Genomic DNA, 16,325 nt, shown 5'->3' on the forward strand with positions numbered 1-16,325 from the left:
AGGTTTGTCCCGGATCAGACCCGGCGGTGGAGCGGCATCCCTGCGAGCCGGGCCGGGCCTCGCCGGGCGGGAATCGGCTGCCGCTGAGGAGAGCGACTCCTCTCAGTGTAACCCCGAGGTGCTGCCGCCCGCCCCGCCGACCACGGCCGGACGCCTCGCAGGCAAACAGAGAATCAAAGCAGCCTGCGCGCGCCGACGGCGCCCGCCTCACCGGCGCCCGCCTCACCGCCTCCCGCGCCGTCCCGCCCCTTGCCGCGACCGCACCGCCTCGGCGGGGGCGGGGCATAGTGTGGCGCGGCTTTCGGAGTGGGTCGGTCCGGCGGGCGCCATGCGGAACCGCGCGGAGGTAGACGCTACGCTGCAGACGGCCAAACTGAACCCGGCGGAGCTGCTGCCGACCGTGCACTGCCTCAGCTTCGGTCCGCAGGCCGGCGCCGGCGAGTGCTGCCTGCTGCAGCTGGAGCCGGGCCTCTGCGCCGAACTGGAGGCGGGACGCAGGTACGGGCCGGTGGGGCGCCCCCTGGAGGGCAGGGGCGGGTGTCGCCAAGGTCTGGGCCTCATGGGGCCGCAGACGCGAGGCGCGGCCCGGACCACGGCGACACCCCTCCCACCGCCCTGCCGCCGCTTAGGGCCTGGCGGCCGTGGTGGCCGGGACGGCGAGCCGAGGCAGGCTGAGGGGTCGGGGCAGGGCAGGCCCGCCCCGCGGCGGGAGGCTGGAGTTTTCCACCCTTACGGCTCGCCGCGCTGTGGGTGGGGGAGTGGGAGGAGCGGCGCGGGATGGAGAGGGGGCAGGGCTGCTCCGCCCGGGGCTGCCTGCTGTCAGGCCTGCGCCGTCCCCTCGTTAGTGTCAAGCAGCTGACATGGCTCTTAAACGTGGCCTTTTCCAAACTCTTATTCTTCTCATACGGTTTGCATGAAAATGTGGCAGTCCTTTAAACCTGCCTCAGTTACATTGGAAACTGAAAACTACTAACACCCATATGAAGATTTGGGTTTGTTTTTTTTTTTCGTATGGAAAAGTTGCATCTGAGGAGACTATTAGCCAAAACTGAGGAGAGTTTCTTGCCAGGCATATAAAGATAGATGCCTAAAAATTTGTGTTTAGGAAAGGAGATTATGTCTTTAAAAGAATCGCTCTGGCTTCTGAGATTTTCTTGCTGGAACTCTTGAGGTCGGGTGGATGGCAGGGTTCCTACAAGTTAGACAGGACAGCGAAGGACATACAGTATTAGCATAGGCGTTTGGTAGGATGGTTACGTGGCATCTAACTCTGGACCAAGAACGGTTCCTAGATCAGCTTTTGATACTCTTTTAAAGTTTATTCCTTTGCTGCAATACCAGTGACATAATACAATTGTTTAAAATATACAACATTGGAACTCCCTCTAAAGAAAATCGTCCTCAGAGATATATGTTATTAAGCCTGTCCATAATCAGTGCAATATTTATAGAGTGTCATCGGTTAGAGGCCTGAATCACGCTGAGGACCACTTGGGGCACAACTGAGCTTTGTTCATGCATGCAAGCTTTTGGAAGCAAGATGAGCAGTTTGATTAAATTAAATCTGAGTACTTAATTTAGTGTAGCCTGGGAGGAACTGAATGTTCCCCTGTTGTGGTCCTGCTTCGCTGTTATCATATCCTTACTAAGAATCGATATAATCAACTATGTGAGCTGAAGAGGGGCGTTTGCATTGATTCTTTGTACTGCAGTGCTCTACAAGGCGGTTTCCTTTCCTGCTTGGAATTACTTGCAAGAAAACGTGTATATTTTTGAGAGGAAATTATATGAAGGATGCTGCACAACAGACACAATTTCTGTTTGCTTTCTTGTTTCACATGGTCGAGTTTCAGTCTTCATTAAAGAACAATTCTAGTTTTAATCTCATTTCTAAGATTAGTGAACAAGTTCAGCCTTTAAGCCTCACCTAGTCAGTGTTTTAGCGGGGCGTTGTGCGAAAAGGCAGGCAAGGAGGTTTGACTGTGGTATGCATAAAAGCCTTGAATACTTGTCTTCCAGAGTGGGAAAAATCAAAAAGGTGAGGAAAAAACATAGTGTTAAGATATTTTAGATCAACTGACAATTACATCTTTATATTTTGGTATAGTGTGACTGCTGCTGCCAAATAGAACTGCGGTTTATAACTTATTTACCACTATATAAATGTGAAAAAATATCAGACAAGGTTAATAGGTATTCATCCTGAAATAGAGATAAAAATACATCTTTATTTTTGTGCTAATTTTTTTTCCCAGCCTAGTAATCCGTGGTGAAAAGGATGAACAAGCAGTGTTGTGCAGCAAAGATAAAACTTACGACATGAAAATAGCAGATACCTCAAATATGCTGCTGTTTATTCCTGGTTGCAAAACTCCAGAACAGCTGAATGCAGATCAAGCATCTTGTAATATTATTCATTCACAGGTATGTCTCTCTGGGTTTTTGTTTGTTTGCTTTAATTCTCTACTTTTTTATTCTTTATAATTCCTTGTATTTTATCCAAGTTGTGTATGTGAAACCCGGCTGCGATTCAGTTGCCTAAACATAGGTTTCTAATGCCATTTTAGATGCCTTGTGGTATTGGTCTAGCTACGAGCTGCCACTGCAGAAGGACGTGAGTCTCCTGTAGGTTCTTTGTCTATTCAACAGCCCCAGGAGGATGTCTTTATAAATATGCTTTATACACAGGGGGCACACTATACCTTAGGGTGTTCAAAATGGCTCTAGGGCCCTTCTTTAGGCAACTGAACTTTATCCATAATGTATGATAATTATTGTTTCTAAGAAGTTAAAACTTTGGTATATTTTCAGTGAATAGTAATTACTTGTGGTAGGTATTAAAAGCTTTCAGAGAAAATCTGATTTCTCGGTGTTAGCAGCTATTTTTAAAATAAGCTGTTTGCAAATTGATTCTTAGGAGTGCTTTCCCCAAAAGGCAGATTATACCATGTCATGCCTGAATATTATGTTTTAAATACAGAAATATATTCAAAGGTGACTCTCTTTCAACTAGCATCTGGAAAGATTTGTTGGAGTGAATGATTTTAGAGTTCTCAGTTTAAAGAATTCATTGTTCTCTGCTCTTCTGAAGCATAGTTAATAAAATTCTACTAAAAATAGTTAGGCAAATATTATTACTAGGTCATTATTTGCTGTAATGGCTATAATGATGTCATTGAGGAGTAATCCTGCTTGTTCTTAGATGAACATAATAATCAAAACATCATAATTTCTTCCATGAAGTCAGCAGTTCAGCTAATAGAAAAAGTTAATTCAAGCTAAAGTAGATTAATGAGAAAGTAATATTCTTCCATATTCTTTTTTTGCTATGTTTAATGATCTCACTAGTCTGTTGAAGTCACACATGTCAACATAATAGAAATGTGATTTGCTTAGGAATTATTTTTAGAGTTTTATTTGTAAGAGCTCTCTTAATATTTTAAAAAACGTTACATGGTGTATTGACACTACAAATTGTGAAACATAGCAAAAGATCCTATGTTTACTCAGTATATTGGGACTTCACTGCCCTTCTCCTGCAGGCTTGGTGCTGCTCTTTGTAGCACTTGCAAGGCTAATACTCACTGCCAAAGCATCTGACATTTTATTCACCTCAGGCAGACCAGCCCCAGTTATGAGCTTTGGATTATAAATTAGAATTATTTATTTTCTTTTCTATGCAGAGTACCTTCTTGTTCATTACCAAATTGCTCAGAAAAGAACTTGGCGTGAAAAAAAAAAATCTAACAATTAGTGAAATGCTATTTGTCATGGAGGTAAAAAAAGCTTAGAAGTTTATCAGGAAATTAGTATTTACCCGAATTTTGTGCCAAGCAAGCTACAGAATAGTTAGATTAAAAACTGAGAGCTTTCTCTGTATTAGAATCTGGATAGGACTTCTTCTACATATAGGTGGTTTGCTTATAGTTGATTTAAATGGAACATTATTTTAAAGTTTTGGAGGGGGGGTTGTTTTTTTTTAATGGATGACCTTAAAAAAAAAAGTAGGCTGGTAAAGCATTTAGGGTATTTTAAAGTACTGTCTGGGGGCTTTTTCACAGAGGCTTTTTTACAAGGGGCTAGTGGTTAGGTCAAGAGTCATGAACCTGGAGCCTGTTCTGCCTCTTCCATTCTGTGCCCACTTCTGTTGGTTTGGTAAATGGCAGAAACAATGCTGAAAGGCCTCCGATACTCTTTCCTCTTCAAAGAATCTTCTAGGAAGTCCAAGCTGTACCCCCTGAAACACCTTAGTATTACTATGAAGGTAAAGTTTTATTAGATTAGTGTTGTTGAATCAATTACATCTGAGCTTCCTGTTACACGCTTTAAATTTGTGTGTTGAATCAGAGTAAGGAACAGAGATGTCTTGTTAGTTGTGTGCAGGTATAACTTACTGTCTCGTTAATGTCTGTTTTACTTGAGCTTAGTGATACGATGATTCATTAAGGTGTAAAAAGACCATGAAGTAGATCCCAAGCATTGGAAGAAGTGGGGAAGATAGAAACAGGATAATACAGGAGGGGTTTTATGGCAGTAATATAACTTAGTATTAAGAGGAAAAGAAATGTTGATGAGGAGTCTGCAGGAATATATCCCATGATTATATTCTATCATTTTCATGTAGAGGTGAGTTGTTCCCTTTGTCATATGCACTGTGAACATATTTTTATCAACCAACCGTGGGTTTTTATTCTTCATTGCCTGCAGTAAATTTTTTAATTGAAAATACTGCAATGATTGTTTCATGTTTAATTGCCCTATTAATAAAGTCTTGTTCTTAGTGACTAGATTAATACTTTTTGCTGATAATTTTTGGTAAACTTCTTTGAATCCAAATGGTAGATTAAAAAGTTTTAAGAGTCGCTGTTTTTTCTTGTAGATTGCTGGCTTCTCCAATAACTATTGGGAATTAAGGAGATGTCGACCTAAACTGAAGAAACTGAGGAAGCTTTTAATGGAAGATCCATATGAAGGGCCAGATAGTCAGAAAGATCAGACTTTGACATTTTCAAAGGTAAATCAGCTACGTAAATTACTTTCTTGTAATTGCTAAAAGGGCAAATTAAAGTGAAGATACATTCTTAACTAGAAAAATACCTTTGTTCCCATGTTTCACAGTGCTGCTTTGAGTTAATTTAAGCCTATTGTTCTAAACAAGTTGGTAATTACTAGCACTTCCACTGAGTAGCAGGTAAGCAACCTTTTTTTAGTAAAAAGAGGAAAAGGAAGGACACTGAAAGAGACTGGGGATTTCCCTTTTTATGTGGGGAGTTTCTTGAAGACAGTCTTCAGAACCTTTTGTAAATTCCTTGAGAATTATATGGCTACTAAAGTATAATGCAGCCTTTCCTCCTAAGGGACTGTCATGTATGACATGTCATGTATGAGCTAAGTGTAAGGTCACAGGACACCCATGTACAATTCACTTGCCAATCAGTAATTTATGATGACAAGAAGAAGCAGGGAGTTGCAGAGAATGATGAGGATTATATAAGGCAGAGAATAAGACTGACACTACAAGAAAGGAAAACACAAATAAAATCGTGTCCTGCTGCCCTTTTATGTTTCCAGGAAATCCAATTCAGGATCTAAATAGTCATGGAGAGACCTGGACTGTGCAGCATATGATCTCAGATAAAAGGCTTATAAAAATCTTGGAGTTTTGTTAGTTTGGTTGGTTTTCCTTTTGACTTTAAAAAACAGAATTGGTTGCTCCAAAGTATTTTACGCCGAGGCTTAGTTGAAGCTGATACTAACAAACCATCTGTGTATGCTTTCATGTACAAACATAGATGTTGCTTTTCTCCCTTGGAGAGAAATGCTGCCTCTCTCTGGATGATTAACAGTCTAATTTCTGATAAATTTCAGAATCTTTCCCCCAGCATTGCCTTTTCCTCCTTTCATTTTTCCTACCTACTCTGGTCTAGGCATAGAAGGGCATAACAGCAAAATAAGGAATGGCAGAGGGAAAAAGGCTTGAATTGTCCACAAATCATAAGCATTGACCAAAGCTAGCAACACAAAAAGATGTCATATGCAATAGTATTTACTGATAATATTAAATGAATTTTATAAAAACCTGTCATTGTCTCCCCAAACATTAGTGCCTAGTTTGAGGACTGGTCTCCCCCATTTGTTTTGAAAGAGAATGTTTCATGTATCAGCTTACTAGAGAACAACTAGATATACCTGGTAAACGTAGATGAATCTTAGCTATGCCACTGGTGGAACTTTAATCTGAAAGCTCTCCATAGGAAAGCTCTCTTTCCTATGGGACTAATTCTCACTGAAATTCCAAACAATACATGTATAGTAAAAATTTTTGCTGTGTTGTTTGCTTACACTTAATATTTATTGGGTGCTGGTGGCAAATAAGCCATCTTTAATCTGTTTGAAAACAAATTACTATGTTTTGGTAGCTTACTGTAAACTTTTCATGGTTTTTAGTTGTTTGTACTGTATCATACACAGAGAACTACAGGAAAGGAACCATAAGGAACTATAGCACTATAAGGAATTACTGTAAGGAAGCCTGATGCACAGTGATGTGATTTAGCAAGCTACAGGAAAACTTAGAAACAGGCTAGCGTACAGCTTGCTCAGGATGCACCAAATTAAAATCCTGGGTTTTACAGTGAGATGGCAAGGCATATTCAAATGATTGAATGCATCTGAGTTAATGTATTTAATATGTTTCTTATCCTTATCTGGAAATTGCTGGTATGGGCATGATGCAAGTCAACCCATTCCATTTTATGTTTGCAAGGGTGATGCAGCTGATAAAAGCATCATAGCTGAGAGCAGTGATTTCTTACAAAAGCTGTTGGAGTGCTAGCCAGGCCTTAGAAATGCCAAGGACTCCTGTGCTGAATGGCAGTATCTAACTCCCAAACACACTTGCATGCTGATCTGGGGATATTTTTGCTCTCAATTGCTAGCAGTGTTTAGAGTACTGTATAATATGGTCATCCTGTGCTGAAATACTGATGCGAGTTCAATGTGCTTAGCTTGATGATGTTTCAACATACTGTTTAATAGGAATGGCATAGCAGGAAGAGGAGACCTTTCTGTATTTATTAAATGCTTTTTTAACATGTGGATGTTCCAAACTTAGTGTTGTTCCATTTGTGTTCCCATAGGCTAATAGATCTCAAGTACTTAGTCGATTTTTTTTTCTTTTTTGATAGGAAATATGCTATAATCAACAAAACTTTAAAATCAGAGTGATTAAAAAGGGTGTAAGGTAGATAAAGGAATTGATGATGCCCTATTTCCTATGGATTTAAGTCTGGTGTTCCTTCCCTTTACTTTACTCCTCATGATACCTTTTGTTCCTCCCATACCTTCTAAATCTTTACCACAGTATCCACAGTACCCTGCCGTCTCACCAAGTAACTGCTCTGCAAGGAACTGTGCTGTGGCTGGGTCTGTGCTACATGTCTGCTAATTGGTTAGCAGACACCAAAACACAACACATAACTGTTAAGGTCAGGCTGGAGCAGGCTTTCCCTCAGTGGAGGTACTAAGGTGGAGTTCTGACTTCTATCCAAAAGTGATAAGTGATTTTTGTTTTGCCTTTTCTTTGAATCTCACAGATTAAAATATGTGATTTAAGAAAGACAGAACATACTTACTTTTCATTCTTGCTGTGATACTTTACTTACAATGCCTACTTGGGCTAGTTTGACATCCTGGGAATACAGCTATATTACTTATGCATGGCACAAATTGTTCCCTGTAGTTAGGACTGGTTTTTATACTGAATAACCCTTTGAGAAAATGTTGTAAGTTACAGGAAAAGTTTCAGAGAGTGTGGTAAACCTTAGAAAATTCAGAGTCTGGGGAAAAAAAATCAATCTTCTTTCTTTCTTTCATTATATCTTATAATGCATTTAGCATGCTTGCTGAAGCAAGGGAGGAGTAAGGATAACCTGTTTTATTTCCTTCTTTTTTTCCCTTGTTGAAGTATACAACAGAAGATTTGTTAAGTCTGATTCAAGCAAGTGAAGAAGAAATACTGAACCAATTGCAGATTCTAGATGCCTGCAAAATTGAAGGTATTTATCTCTAAAGAATGTTGTTGCCTATGAGGAAATAACCCTGCTTTTTTTCCCCAAAATGTCTGTCTCCTTTTTCTAAGGCCCATTCCACATCCTCTTCTTTCAAGGTGGAAGTTACTTCAAAGTACTAAGATCTGCTTCCATGTTTCCTATATCCTCTGCTGCTATGAATCTGATAAAAAAGATAAAGCTGAGCAGGCATCAACCAGTCTGGCTCTTCCCAGGGTAATTGCTTCTACAAATACTGGCATCAGAGTATCCCACCCATAGCATGAATATTTTTTTGTCTGGTTGCCCTCTTCATGGATGAGTGGGTACTGCTTTCTGCAGTTCTAGAGGCAAAAATAGCTGATCCTTAGGGAACCCCAGCCCTTTCACAGTCCTTTCTTCCTCCCAGACTGGGTTTATCTCAGAAGTCTTCCTACCATGCGAGGCGAGGCAAGGCTGGAGCAAGTGCCTCACCTTGGGGCAGCTCCTACTTATCCTGTACTTGGCCAAGCCCAGACCCTCACCTGGACGCCAGGTGACAGCAGTCCTAGAGTCATAGAATAATATAGGGCAGAACCGAGCTCTGGAGGTTATCAGATCCAAACCCCTCCTTTAGAACAGGGCCAACTTGGAGCTGGCAGCTCAGGGCCTCGGCTGGCCGGGTTCTGAACATTTCCAAGGATGGAGATTGCACAACCTCTGTCCCGGCTGTTCCAGTGTTTGACTATCTGCAAGGAGAAAACAATTCTAATACTCAGCTGGGATTTCCTTTGTTGCAACTTTTGCTTGTTGCCTCCTGTCCCATTGCTGAGCACCACTGGGAAGACTTCTGCTCCGTCTTCTCTATACTGTCACATTAGGTAGGTGAGGACAATCTCAGAAATTACTTTCCTTGTCATTTTCAGCTGCACAGCACCATTGTACCAGATCTGTCCTTTGTCACATCTGGATTTCTGTGAACTTGGCTGGACCTGAACTGCCACTTTGCAGGGCCAGTGCAGCCAGTTCTGTTCATGCAGTTCTGTGCCTGAATTAATTATTAGTTTTTCCAGTTCTGATTCATCTTGGGATGGGATTTGTAGTGTCTTTGTATCTGTGGCAGTTAATCTCCATAAACAGTTATGAATAATTGAGATAATTTTATTTCTTTCTCCTTTACATTTGCTCTTACTATTCTGTTCTTTTTCTCAATTTTAATCCTGAGAAGGACAGAATGCTGTCGCTGTACTTTGTAAAGGTGTTACCTAAATGTCCAGGCTCCTGTAATGTATCTTCAGGGGCATAGCATTATGGTGTTAATGTTTTCCTTCTAACACTGTTTTGTGGTTTTCTTTTTGGCAGGATATTGGAGAATTCTAGAATTTGACTATGAGATGAAACTCTTGAATCACGTGATTCAGCTAATAGACTCAGAGTCCTGGTCTTTAAGTAAGGTTCCTTTACGTACCTGCCTTGAGGAACTTGGATCTTTAGAGCCCACGTAAGCAATTATTTTTAGTACTTAAAATTGTCTACAGTCATTATTAACTATTACTAATTACAATCATTATTAATTATTTATTAGAATTACAGTCTTACAACTCTAGATTCCAGTTACCATGGTCTTAATGATACATTTTCTTTGGCTCTAAAATATACATGGGCATTAGTAGTTTAGACAGACAGGTTAGTAAACTGATTTTAGGGTCTATTGGTAGTATTTCCATTGATTCAATAGTAGAAACACTACAGCTGAACAGAAAATGATGGAAGTTGCATGTACTTAAGCCATAAATTGCTGGTCATCTTGAAATACTTGTTCTGAAGCTATAGCTAGCCAAAAATGTTTAATTTACCTCTTGCATAATGTCTGAGATGGTGGTATATTTTCTGGTAAAATACTGAATTCAGATCTTTAGACTTGAGTTTATTGTACTGCCATTTGGAATCATGAAATAATTTAAGATTACCATTCAAACAAAGTCTGAAGTTTACAATATGTAGTATTTTCCATTTATTTGGCTTTTAGCTCAAAAGGAAATCTTGCTTTAATATTAGTGTCTGCAGTTAGACTGTAATTTTATGCCAGAGGTTTAGAAAAATGCCTGCTCTTCAGTAAAGGATAATTAACTGCCCAATCCGTGACTTGCGTCACTTCTCATTGAGAAGTAACATTGCAAGAGTCTCTTTTCCTTATTCTCCTTATGCCTTTTAGTCTTTGCTAGTTATAACTAGTGGAAGAGACTTTTGGGGATGACATGCTGAATTAACTCCCATCTATCCTTTTTGTCCCCTTTTGTCCTCTTTTAACTTACTTCTAAGTTTTTATCAATTTATTCATTTCAGCCATGAAGATGTGTCCCATCCTCCATTCTCACTGATTTTTTTAATTCACCTGTTCCTTCATCTTACTCTTGGTAACTGTTTCTGTGTTTCTGTAATGTCCTAATGAACAGTTTTAAACCTTGATTTCTGATTTTTTTATTTTTTTTTTTTTTTCAGAGAGATGATAGAACATATTCTTTTAAGCTATGGAAGGAAATACATTGATGATGGTAAGTTTGGGAAAGCATGCAAATTTTAATTTTGCATAAAGGAAGTAGTTATTCATGAGTAAATGCAGCCTTTGTGAGAATGACCCAAACAAATGAATTTGCTACAATGCCAGTAAAAGGAGGGAGCAAACAGTGAGCTAAAAATCTGTAAAATTGATATAGAAAGTTTCATGGGAAAAAGGACTATTAAACTGTACAAGACACTAGGGAAAAATTGGGAACTATCAGAGGTACCAGCAGTGTGCCCAGGTGTCCAAGAAGGCCAATGGCATCCTGGCTTGCATCAGAAACAGCGTGGCCAGCAGGACTAGGGAAGTGATTGTCCCCCTGTAGTCGGCACTGTGAAGCCACACCTCGAATACTGTGTTCAGTTTTGGGCCCCTCACTACAAGAAGGACATTGAGGTGCTGGAAGGACATTGAGCATGTCTGGAGAAAAGCAACGAAGCTGGTGAGGGGTCTGGAGCACAAGTCGTATGAGGAGCGGCTGAGGGAGCTGGGGTTGTTCAGTCTGCAGAAGAGGAGGCTGAGGGGAGACGTTATTGCTCTCTACAACTACCTGAAACGGGGTTGCAGAGAGGTGGGTGTTGATCTCTTCTCCCAAGTGACAAGTCATAGGACAAGAGGAAATGGCCTCAAGTTGTGCCAGGGGAGGTTTAGATTGGATATTAGGAAAAATTTCTTCGCTGAAAGGGTTGTGAGACATTGGACCAGGCTGCCCAGGGAGGTGGTAGAGTCACCATCCCTGGAGGTATTTAAAAGACATGTGGATGAGGTGCTTAGGAACGTGGTTTAGTGGTGGACTTGGCAGTGTTAGGTTAATGGTTGGACTTGATGATCTTAGTCTTTTCCAACCTAAATGATTCTATGATTCTATAATTCTATGATTAGGTGTCTACAAGCCATAATTTTGTGAGTAAAGACAGATCACTTGTAAAATTTAGATGGTATCTCTCTTTAGATACTCTAAGAGGTCTCGGATATCATGTGGTTAAGCAATTAATTGTGCTATTGTGAACAGTCAGTGCCATGTAGATCTCCCTGAACTCAGCTTGCCTAAAGTAGACATCTGCCTTAGTTCCCCTGAACAGCACCACATGATTCATTTGATTGTATTTACTAAATCTGTATTGCACATCTCACATATAGTATTTCAGTGCCTTAATCTGAATCTGAATTCTTTCCCACAGTTGCTTTCATCTCACCTTTGGCTGAAGTAGGAGTTGCATTCAACCTTAAAGGACATGGGAAAATACGTGTAGTGACACAGATTGTCTTAGTATATTTAGGCAGGTTGCACAAGGCACAAGTTTGAATTGCAGGAAGTCCAGATGACTGAAAAAGTGGAAGTGTTTATGCTGATGTTGTTCAGAGAATTTTAGCCAAGTCAGTGTGAAAGAAAATAAATTCTCGTTACTCCCTTCGTCATCTTATATTATAAGGATGATTAAGGAAGTGAAAGCTTTGTTTAATTGTTCAACCAAAGACAGCAAACACTTTAATACAAGCCATTCAGAAATAGGAATGAAAGCTGTAGGAGAAACGGTGTTACTGTGAAAGGGGAAAAGATGGGGGGCAAATACATTTATTGATATGAATGAATACCATAGCTCTGACAGCACTGTAAACACACATAACATTCTGCTTAATTTGTTTTTGAGAATGAGAAGACACCATCATTTATCCAAAGTCATACCAAGTCAGGTTACTCCCTGAGGAAAATTAAAAACAGGATACATGGTTTGTAGAAGAGTTTAGAACAGAATGGATATACGAGGCTGTTCTCTGTTCTTTTATCAAAAAACAAGAACATAAGATACACTGTTCTTTTGTTTCTCAGCAGGGGAGGTTTACTTTGAAATGCATGAAGACAAAATATGCAGAGCTATAGCACAAATGCTTTTGCAAAATGCAGTTAAATTCAATCTATCAGAGTTTCAAGAAGTCTGGCAACAAAGCGTCCCTGAAGGGATGGCAACAAGGCTTGATCAGCTTAAGGTAAAACTTAAAGGAGTATGGATTCTTTCATGAGTAGGCTGTTAACTGACTTGTGTCACATGTAGATTTTATCGATTAAGGGGGATTGATTGTGTTATTTCTGTCAGCATCAGTAGTCTGGAATCATGACAATTCAGGTTTCTGTAAGTCTGGGATGTTTCACTGTTTGAAGAAAAGTTGCAGCTGTACAGTTAATACTTGTAAATGTAAGTAGAACAGAAGCTGAAGCTATTGTCAAGCAGACTGTAGTGACAGCCAGTAGAGTAGCAAGCACCGTGGAAATCCTTAAGCTCAAAGGAGACAGATGTTGGGACTTAATGAATTTCCCCCTCCCTCCTCGTCATAAAGGAAATTATAAATACTGCCTGTAAGACAACTGCCTTTAGGATACTTTTTCACTTTGCCTCTAGTAGTGCAGTTTTAGAAGGCTTTGGAGGTGCAAAGGACAACTTATATGGATTGCCAGAAAGAAGGAAGTGTAATTGTTTTGTCTTTACTTAACACTTTCTCTCTGCTGATCTACAGGGCTTGGCTCTTGTGGATAAAAGCTCAAGACCAGAGACCATCTTTCTGCTAAAAGTAGAAGACTTACCTGAAGATAATCAGGAAAGATTCAACAGCTTATTCAGCATACGTGAAAAGTGGACAGAAGTTGATATTACCCCTTATATACAGTAAGGATATATTTAAGTATATATAAAAAATATATTTAATATGTGTTTTTTAAAAAAGACACAGTGAAGTAGAAGAATTAGAATATAATTAGTATTACATTTTTCCCCTTTTGCATGGCTGACTTCTTATCAGCTATGATTGCCTCAAATACTGTACTTTCCACTTTAAATGAATACGAATTCCATATAAATAGAATCCCCGACCCTGGGAAGCTGATCCTACTGAATTTAAATGGGAGGTAACTCTGTCTTATTTGACTGAGGCAGATTTAACTCAAAGGATAAACCTCCTGACATTTATAATCAGTCTCCACATTTAGAACTCAAGAACTATAGAGCAATAGTGCTTCCTGTGCTGCATCCTTCGTTCTTTTGGTGGTTAACACTTACACTATCTGGAATGCCCAGCCAGGATACATGTGAGCAGATATAGATGGTAACCCAGAAGTAACTGCATCAAACCTTTATGAGTGGCTATAAATTTACTGTAATATTATTGAGTAGTTCAAAGCTAACTGTTTTGCTAGACTGAAAACCCTTTAGAGAACAACTATAATAGATACCAACCAACCCCACTAAAAAAAACCAAATCCTTGTTTCTGAAGTAAATCATAGAATCACTTAGGTTGGAAAAGACCTTTAAGATCATCAAGTCCAACTGTAAACCTAACACTGCCAAGTCCACCACCTCATCCACATGTCTTTTAAATACCTCCAGGGATGGTGACTCTACCACCTCCCTGGGCAGCCTGGTCCAGTGCTTGACAACCCCTTCAGTGAAGAAATTTTTCCTAATATCCAATCTAAACCTCCCCTGGCACAACTTGAGGCCATTTCCTTTCGTCCTATATAATATATAAAATAAAGTAGTTTTGCCTGTTGCTTATATGTCAAGGCCAGTTCTAAACTTTCGGTAATTTAAAGCATTATGTGACAGTTACAGTAGTTCATTGTTTTTGTTGTTGTTTTTCCTCCCAATACCCTAATCCAGTTTATTGCTATATTTACAAGTATTGTACAGATTCATTTTATATGACAGTATCTCTAATGCCAATGTCATCTGCTTTATTTCCTCTATAGAGACTTATGTGCAGAGAAGCAGACGGTTGGTGCTCTTCTGACAAAATATGCTCGCTCCTCAATGCAGAATGGTCTTAAAGTTTATAATTCTAGAAGACCCATCTTGTAACAAGTATTGTTTTAAGAACTGAGAATACTGAATGGAGTAACAGTGAATGTTGCTTCTTCCTGCCTTCTGGGGAAAGGAGGTGTTAACTGATATTATAGAGTGTTCTTGAGTTCAAGAAACTTAGCTTCTTGAATGAGTTTTGTTTTCTGCTCAGCTAAGTAGAACGTGAGGGCACTTGCCTCGTCTCAGAAACTATCGTGTCATCAGCCGCCCATGCCCGCCTTCCTCTGCCCACCTTCTTTTTTCCTTTGTGTCTGCAGTTATGCCAGGAGTCAAGCTACTTCTTGAATACACTTTAGCTGTCTATCCATAAACTGAAGTCTGACATGAAAAATTAAAACCTCCTTGATAATAATTGAATCAATTGAATTGACTTCAACAGACAAATGGAATGCTTAGTCTTTTGCCCATTAGTGAGCATTCTTAAAGATTAAGATTTCGTTGCAGTGTTGACAATGTGAATACTGCTGACCTCAACAAGCTCATGAACAAATTAATCCTGACTGAGACTACATGAATCTTCATTTTGGAAGGTGGTTCTTCTTGTGGTCATGTCTGAGTAACATTGGCACAAGCTCTTGACGCTTTTAACACTTGGCAGAATTGCCTTTTAAATATTACAAAAACAAATTGCAGTCAAGTGTGAAGATGTGAGAGAATAGTTGGACACTGTATTATGAACTTCTTACAAACTGCCATTAGAATGTAGCTGATGTAAAATCAATGTTTTACAGAAGACTTTGCTTTTTAAAGAGTACTTATAAAACTTTGTAATGCGATTTATTATTTTTTAAAAAAATCTTTGTTATGGCAAATAACTGCACGTAGAAACTGTGCCTTAAACTTAGGGTGGAATACTATTCTGTGTAGAGCAATGAAACAGATTTTTTTGATATTGCCATAAAGGGGAGTGCCTAAAATTGACATTTTGTAATCATTAAAAAGAATTGTTTGCATTTGTCTGTGAACCAGAGTTTAATATTAGACATTTTCCAGATTTTTTTAAAATTTAACAATTGTAGGGGTTTTTTATACAAAAAGCATTTGCTTCATCAAACTCAGATTTCAGGTATGAAAAGCCCTGGAACTGCTAGCATGCCCAATGTAGGGTGAGCAGGGAGAGGAAAGAAACCAGAAGTCAAATGTAACTCTTAAGATGGATGTGTACATCCTTGGAATTTTGTTCTAGATAAAAAGCTGAATAAAAACTACTTTCTGAGCTCTGCTTATTTTTGGCCACTGATGCAAGATCAATTCCCTGTGCTCCCCATGTCAGAAGCATACAGGTATGGTGTTTGACCCAGCTGTGTAGAGACTCAGCTGCCTTATAATGGCTCTCTGCCTGGAAGAACTGCCTTGTTCACTCTCTGGTTTCAACAGCTGTCGTCCTTTTGGTAACACCAGAAGGTTCCCTCTCAGAGACATCAATGGTGATATGAATGCCAAAGCCTTGCATCATAGAAGGTTCCTTAGTTGAAGTACACAAGACAATTAATAGTCTTGTAGTCTGTCATACAACAGTGTATATTTACATTGGGTTTTGTTTGTGAAACAAGTAAGAATTTAAGTATTGCATGCATAATGCTGCACCATAGTGCTGAGGTAATGATTCAGGTTTATCTAAATTATTTTTGCATGTGTAATCATCCTGCATGTTCCCAGTGCTTCTAATTAGTTTTGTCAGACACTGAAAATGAGATCATGCTTTCTAAATTTCAAGAACTGTTGATGCTGAAAGGGCTAGCTCCATTAGCTGCTTCGATGCAAGCAATTACTTTAACATAGAACAGATGAATCAAAACTTGCTTGTAATAGAACAAATCTAGGTTATGAAGAAACTTCACATGGTTCATGTTGTGTCCACCTGATACTGTACCTAAAGA

At 39.6% G+C, this 16,325-nt stretch overlaps 1 protein-coding gene across 1 annotated transcript; it reads left to right on the forward strand.

Annotated features, from left to right (window-relative positions):
* Positions 1 to 328: 328 nt before the first annotated feature.
* On the forward strand, positions 329 to 14,473 carry DSCC1 (DNA replication and sister chromatid cohesion 1). Its single transcript, XM_059815514.1, has 9 exons — positions 329 to 498; positions 2,256 to 2,424; positions 4,880 to 5,014; positions 7,967 to 8,057; positions 9,390 to 9,528; positions 10,530 to 10,582; positions 12,422 to 12,579; positions 13,105 to 13,253; positions 14,334 to 14,473. Exons 1-9 carry the CDS (start codon positions 329 to 331, stop codon positions 14,440 to 14,442), a joined length of 1,173 nt encoding a protein of 390 aa, XP_059671497.1. The 3' UTR covers positions 14,443 to 14,473.
* Positions 14,474 to 16,325: the final 1,852 nt, after the last annotated feature.

The sequence above is a fragment of the Gavia stellata genome, chromosome 3 (genome assembly GCF_030936135.1).
Source record: "Gavia stellata isolate bGavSte3 chromosome 3, bGavSte3.hap2, whole genome shotgun sequence".
Classification (NCBI taxonomy): Eukaryota; Metazoa; Chordata; class Aves; order Gaviiformes; family Gaviidae; genus Gavia; species Gavia stellata.